The 7,236-nt window shown below is 50.2% G+C and overlaps 1 protein-coding gene across 1 annotated transcript; it reads left to right on the forward strand.

Moving 5' to 3' along the window:
• Nucleotides 1-333: 333 nt before the first annotated feature.
• Nucleotides 334-6,566, forward strand: Krt2 (keratin 2). The gene is made up of 11 exons (XM_027949870.2): nucleotides 334-658; nucleotides 713-975; nucleotides 1,977-2,191; nucleotides 2,525-2,585; nucleotides 3,162-3,257; nucleotides 3,864-4,028; nucleotides 4,251-4,376; nucleotides 5,200-5,420; nucleotides 5,825-5,859; nucleotides 5,959-6,267; nucleotides 6,391-6,566. The coding sequence occupies exons 1-11, from the start codon at nucleotides 334-336 to the stop codon at nucleotides 6,564-6,566; spliced, it is 1,992 nt and encodes a 663-aa protein (XP_027805671.2).
• The last annotated feature ends 670 nt before the right edge of the window (nucleotides 6,567-7,236 follow it).

Below are 7,236 nucleotides of genomic sequence, written 5' to 3' on the forward strand. Positions count from 1 at the left end.
GGAAACCCAAATCCTAATCTACTCTTCTGATGAATTTACAAAAATTAAATTGCATGACAGATGTCCAGATAAACAGAAGTTCGCAATCAAAGCAAGTTCTGGAATGGAGCTGATTAGTAGATTTTTTTTTAATGGCTATTAAGTTTGATAATCACTCACCAGGAATACCTTCCAGGTAGACCAAACCCATGTATAAGTGGGCCCACACCCATGCACACCAACACCTAGTCGGCAGGTATATAAGGGGACCCTGACAGTCTCCCAACAGCACAGTGCAGTCTCCAGCCTCAGCTCTTCTCTGAACCTCCACCTTTCTTGCTGGGCAAAGGCATCATGAGTTGTCAGATCTCGTGCAGATCTCGAAGAGGAGGCGGCGGCGGCGGAGGATACCGGGGCTTCAGTAGCGGCTCCGCTGTGGTCTCCGGGGCTAGCCGGAGATCGACCTCGGGCTTCTCCTGCCTGAGCCGCCATGGAGGTGGCGGAGGGGGCTACGGTGGAGGCGGCTTTGGCAGTCGGAGTCTTGTTGGCCTTGGAGGGACCAAGAGCATCTCCATAAGTGTGGCTGGAGGAGGTGGAAGTTTTGGCTCCGGTGGTGGATTTGGTGGCAGAGGAGTCGGTTTTGGAGGCGGCAGTGGCTTTGGAGGTGGCAGTGGTTTTGGCGGAGGCAGCGGCTTTGGCGGCGGCGGTTTCGGTGGAGGCAGTGGCTTCGGAGGCGGCAGCGGCTTCGGAGGTGGCGGTTTTGGTGGAGGCCGCTTTGGAGGTCCTGGTGGCTTTGGAGGCTTTGGGGGTCCTGGTGGCCCTGGTGGTTCTGGCCCTGGAGGATTTCCTGGTGGTGGCATCCACGAAGTCTCTGTCAACGAGAGTCTCCTGCAGCCACTCAACGTGAAAGTTGACCCAGAAATCCAGAACGTGAAGTCTCAAGAGCGGGAGCAGATCAAAACTCTCAACAACAAATTTGCTTCCTTCATCGACAAGGTGAGATGGAAGAAGCTGGCTCCTTCAGTGCTAATTGTAAAAGAAAGGACAAGGATTCGTTCCTTCTAGAAGCCCCTTGGTGTGGCCATTGCAGCCTGGGTTATTTGCAAATTCTTAATGGCAAAGATGCTGGCTTTGAAGGCTCTGTTTCCCGCAACAGTCTACAGTTAGGAATTATTTGTCTCTTCGGTTTTATTTTTCAGTCCAAATAACTAATATGTATGGAAAATCCTGATAATCACAGAAAAATCCACATAGCAATTAGTGGACTGAACAGGTCAGGCTATGTGACAGCAGGTTCGGAAAGTGATTGGTGAGAAAACTTCTTCCAAGGTAGTTTCTCCTTCCCTGAAAAGTGATTACTCTATGAAATTCTGGGAAGCAGAACTTGAAATATATGCTTGGAGCTGAATGAAACTCTGGCCTTTAAGAGATGTGTTCTCAGTTTTGTCACCCATAAAGTCTTTATTGGTGTCACTTTGGGGTGTTACTGGGTTTTCTCCCATTTCAAGGCAGATGAACCTGTCTGTTGTTTTGTCTGCCTTGAATTAGTCAGGACTTTACAAGGCTTTCAAAACCAGGCAAGGAGCCCTGCCCTCTGGGACACGTGCTCAGCATCTTGGGTTACAGCGCCAGTGGGTGCTTGCTTTTGGTTTTCCCCACAATTTATGGGACCTTGGCACGGAATGTTACTAGGAGGAGGGAGGGAAATGGCCTGGAGTCTTGGGAGCAGTTGCAAACAAAACAGTGGGCGTAGGAAATAGAGCTGTGTGCACGGAGAGGGCCAGGCATAGCTTTAGGAGTTGTAGAACTTTCCAAGTGTGAGGGCAGGGACCTCAGAAGCTCTTCCCAGCTCTCTCCAGCCTCCCTCTGACTGTTGAGCATAAAATCTTATGACTTCCTTACATCCTAGAGCAGCACCAGAGCTGGTGTGGGGCGAGCATGGCTTATTGGTGTGGAGGGAGAACCAGACCTGATGTGCTCTTCTTTGGTCATGGCAGGTCCGTTTCCTGGAGCAGCAGAACCAGGTGCTGCAGACCAAATGGGAATTGCTGCAGCAAATAGACGTGAGCTCCAGGACCACCCATCTAGACCCCATCTTCCAAGCCTATATCAGTATGCTCAAGAAACAAGTGGATGGGCTTAATGCCGAAAGAACCTCGCAGAATTCAGAGCTGAACAACATGCAAGATCTTGTGGAGGATTTTAAGAAGAAGTAGGTGAAGTAGATGTGTGGAGATAGACACTTAAGGGAACATCCAGTCACTCTTCTCCCAGTGGCATTTGTGGTGACAAAGGGGAGAGGTGTCTGTATCTGTCACTTATTTGTGAGGAAGAACTTATGGTTTTAGAGATCATATTTTCACATGTTTGAGATTAACTTATAGAAATCTATCCTCATTTGGGATATCATAGTTTCAATTAGGTGTTTAAAGAGTGTTTAATATTCTCAGAGAATGGGCATTTCAGGTGAATTCAGTAGAAAAAGGAAAAGAAAAAGAATACATAAACTAGAACCAATTTAACTGCCGCATCTGGGTCCCAACAGATATGAGGATGAAATCAACAAGCGTACAGCGCTCGAGAATGATTTTGTGACACTTAAAAAGGTAAGCAAGAGGATGCCATGGCTGGGATGTGAACAGGGTGCTTCACACACCATCATGTCCCAACAGGAAGGCTGGGAGACAGCTGTGAGTGCACAGTAGCTAGAGATAGGGATGACATGTCTGTGGCCTGTTCTTATGGAACAAATAGGGTTTCTGCAGTTCAAGCTTCTGGAGATAATTTTCCTGCAGGGGACTTGGAATAGAATCCAGGGAAATTCAGGAGAGGTGGGATGGACAGACAGGAGAGGAGGGTTGAGGACTATGGAAGTCCACAGAGGCCATTGTACCCATTGTGGGAACACACCATGTCTCAAACAGGGGACAGAATGGTTAGCAAAGCTTTGTTCCATGCAAGCTCTTTTGGTCTTGGGGGTATGAGCAGAGGGCATGGGCATGGAGCACCCTGCAGAGGAGCATGGTGAACCACACACCAAATGAGGCTCTATCAGGATGTGGCTTATCTGGAGGTGCTTGAGATACTGGAGAGCAGCTCACAGGCACTGGGTAGAGGAGAGTGGCTGGAACCATACGGAGGACCATCCGAGTTTCACCAGAGACCCCTGACCTTCCTTGCAGGATGTGGACAATGGATACACGAACAAGGTGGATCTGCAGATCAATGTGGACTTACTCACCCAGGAGATTGAGTTCCTGAGAACACTCTATGAAGCGGTAAGAAGCCTTCTCCTGGATTATATCCTTACTGTCTACCCTTTCCACCAAAAGAAAGTCCTACTCAGTTGGTGAAACGGAGGAAAGAATGGGGTTTATGTCTTGACTGAATTCAAGGTGCCACCAACCCCCCACTAGGAACTTCCATAACTCAGGTGTTGAGGGAGAAGGATTTTCTTCTCTGATGTCATAGGATGTGAGGTTCAAGAAATACCACTTCAACTTTCCTCCCTCAATCCTCTACAAGCCCAGCTTCCCTTAGGAAGAGATTGTCCTGTGCTCATTTCTCTGCCTAGTATACTTCAGAGATAAAAATGCATTATGTCTCCTTATCCCTCTCCCTGGTCTAGAGGCGCACATGATTTGTGAAATAGAAAGAAAAAAAATGAAGGTATTTGCCATGAATGGGCTTCTTTCTGAGGCACTTACAGGCATAAGGGGTGAAAGCTGTTGACTAGGAGGCTCAGAAACCCAGACACCCCCCCATAGTTCCGAGAGCAACCTCAGGAGAGGCCTAGGCATAGCATCCCACCAGGGCATGCTTAGTCTGAGAGTCTATGTGGCTGTGGGCAGAAGGTCATGGCCAGATCTCCCTGTGTGTTGTAGGAAGTGTCTCAGCTTCACCAGACAATCACTGACACCAACGTCATCCTCTCCATGGACAACAACCGCAGCCTGGACCTGGACAGCATCATTGCTGAGGTTCAGGCCCAGTATGAGGAGATCGCTCAGAGGAGCAAGGACGAGGCAGAGGCCCTGTACCATAGCAAGGCAAGTGCTGGGGAACTAGGAGGAGCCACAGGTCCTTACAAGCTGGGCTTCACCCCAGCCAGGACACGTACAGTAAGATTACTGGTGTGCTTCTTTAATGGAAGTTGGGCAAAGTTGGGCATCATTCCCAAGAAAGAGTGTCCAGATTGATACCCACTGGGTCAAGTTGAGCCTGCCCCAGGCTAGACTCCCCTGTGAACTGTCCTCTTCTTCCCATATCAGTATGAGGAGCTCCAGGTCACTGCGGGGAAACATGGAGAGAGCCTGAAAGAGATCAAGATGGAGATCAGCGAGCTGAACCGCATGATCCAGAGGTTGCAAGGAGAGATCTCACACGTGAAGAAGCAGGTGAGGTGCTCCCCTTAGGATTGGTCCAGCTCCACTGGTTGAGTAGAGCTCAGGGTGGTGTGGACAGTGGTAACTGTGTGTGTGAGAGTGTGTGTGTGTGCTTATGTGTGGGAGAGAGACAGGAGACACTGAGGGCTTCAAATCTAGTTTATATTGATCCTGATCCTCTCTCCCTAAACCTAATTCAAGGCTGTAACAATTTTTAGAGTGGTCTAAGAGACGTTTCAAAATAAGGATTAGTGAAGGGAAATAATTGTGATCACTTTTTGGCTGCCTACCTGGTCAAAGAAGCAGCAGCAAAAAAGGCAAAAGTCTTTTTTTTTTTTCTTCCCCCTGAGGATTGCAGACATAGTTTTGTGTTTGTGTGTGGCACAGGCCTAGGCACCAGCAGACTGGGTTTAGGCCAGGGGTGGGAGCGGTGCCCTGAGTTTTGGAGGGGCTGGCCAGGGGTTGGACATTAGCTGTGGATCAGATAATGAGGGGCAGAGTTGGCTCCTTAAGCAGAAGTCCTGCAAAGCACTCTGCATGGAACCTCTTCATTTGCATCAGAATAGGACAGTGATCCTGACCCTGTGCTTTGAGGATCAGGGACATCTTGGAGAAAGCCTAAGGGTCTGGTCAAAGGGGAGGTGGGAGCAAGGTACCCCAGAGACAGCAGTGAGTTTTAGCACAGTGTCTGTGACTTGAATTCACTTCAGGGGGCACTCAGCACTCGGGCCAGCGACTCAGGCCTTCCAAACTGGGCAGCTCTGCTCCCTGTCTCCTTCTGCGGGGCAGATTCCACCCTCTGTATAAACAGAAACTTTCCCTCCTTCTCTCCTAGTGTAAGAGTGTGCAAGATGCCATTGCAGATGCTGAGCAGCGTGGAGAACATGCCCTCAAAGATGCCAAGAACAAGCTCACAGAGCTGGAGGAGGCCCTGCAGCAGGCCCGGGAGGACCTGGCCCGGCTGCTGCGTGACTACCAGGAGCTGATGAACACCAAGCTGGCCCTGGACGTGGAGATTGCCACCTACCGCAAGCTGCTGGAGGGCGAGGAGTACAGGTGAGGGGCACTGGGAGGGGAGAAGGGAACCCTGGGCCACCTTCTTTCTCCTCCTACCAGGGCTGCAGTGAAGGCAGGGAAAACAGAGCGGGGACAGGGCTTCTGACAGCTGAGATCTGGTGTTCTCTATGCTCCCTAAGCCAAAATTACAGACACAAAACATTGGTGTACAGTTGCCTATTCATCAGTATGGAATGATTAACAGGCATATTAAAATATATTAGGCAAGAACTTAAGAACCCTGATCTTTTCTGAAAGAAGAAAGCAAAGTGGTATGAAGACAGGGTAGTCCCTGGTGGCTGATTTTAGTGTCTAAACTGCACACTTGTAGATGGAAATTATAAAGCAAGATGCATGCAGTTTAAGTACTCTGCCACAAATCCGTTTCTCTCTCTCCCTGACAGGATGTCTGGAGAATGCAGTAACAACGTGACTGTGTGTAAGTAGTGGGGTGTGGTCCTGTCCTATGGGGTGGTGTGTGGGGTGCAGCAGGCAGAGGTGGGCGGCACTTTCTGTGGTAACATTCTCTCTCCTGCAGCCGTGACAAGCAGCACCATATCTTCAAGTGTGGCATCCAGGGCTGGCTTCGGAGGCCAGGGCTCTGGAGGTAGAGGATTCAGCTCTGGAAGTAGCAGTTACGGCTCTGGAGGCAGAGGGTCTGGTTCCAGAAGTGGTGGTGGAGGAGGATTCAGCTCTGGCGGTGGCTCTAGAGGAGGCTCCAGCTCTGGAGGAGGATTCAGCTCTGGCGGTGGCTCTAGAGGAGGCTCCAGCTCTGGAGGCGGATTCAGCTCTGGCGGTGGCTCTAGAGGAGGCTCTGGCTCTGGAGGTGGATACAGCTCTGGAGGAGGTTCCCGAGGAGGCTCTGGCTCTGGAGGAGGATTCAGCTCTGGAGGAGGCTCCAGAGGAGGCTCTGGCTCTGGAGGTGGATACAGCTCTGGAGGAGGTTCCAGAGGAGGCTCCGGCTCTGGAGGAGGATTCAGCTCTGGAGGAGGCTCCAGAGGAGGTTCTAGCTCTGGAGGAGGATTCAGCTCTGGAGGTGGTTCCAGAGGAGGCTCTGGCTCTGGAGGGGGAGTTTCTGGCTCTGAAAAGGGTGGTTCTGGCTCAGGTGAAGGTTGTGGTTCCAGTGTGACCTTTTCTTTTAGATAAGATGGTGTCCTTTCCCGATTCTTCCACTCCAGAATGTAGAAGCCCGTCTCTGTGCCTCTAACTGACAGCAAGTCAAATTCTGTCAAATGCCATCTCTGAAGGCATTTGGGGGAAAGGGATGTCCATATACAGTTTTTGAAAGATCTTTCCAAACCAGTTAGTTAGAGCCAGTGATACCCATTGTGTTCTGGGGAAAAACTTCACTGTCCAAATTTTTCTTCCAGCCATGCCCCATTCCTGGTCCCCTATGTCCCTGCAATGCCCACTTGCTAGTTCTTTTCCAGACAGGTCTTCTGCTGAGTGCGGCCTACCAATTCCATCTCAAAGCTCTCGCCTTTCTCCTGGAAGTGCCTGGGGAAACGTGCTTCTGTGTACATAGTCCCCCTCATCAATGCTTTCTGAAGTGCTGTGGTCGGGGTGTCTGCCCAATAAACTTCATTTGCAATTCATGTCGTTTGATGTCAAGTCTCATTTGTCTGATGTAAAGTCTCGGTGGAAGTGGAAGTGGGTAGCCACGGAAAAAGAAGATTTGGAAATGACAAAAGAGGGAGTCCTGGAGGAGGGGCAGGTCCCCCTGGGGAAGTGTGGCTTGGAGAGGTCCAGGGTGTTTTCTTCTGAAAGCAAAGGGGTGGACTGTGATGCCCTCAGAAAGTATTTGCCAGACTTACTA

This window comes from Marmota flaviventris, chromosome 3 (assembly GCF_047511675.1).
Source record: "Marmota flaviventris isolate mMarFla1 chromosome 3, mMarFla1.hap1, whole genome shotgun sequence".
Classification (NCBI taxonomy): domain Eukaryota; kingdom Metazoa; phylum Chordata; class Mammalia; order Rodentia; family Sciuridae; genus Marmota; species Marmota flaviventris.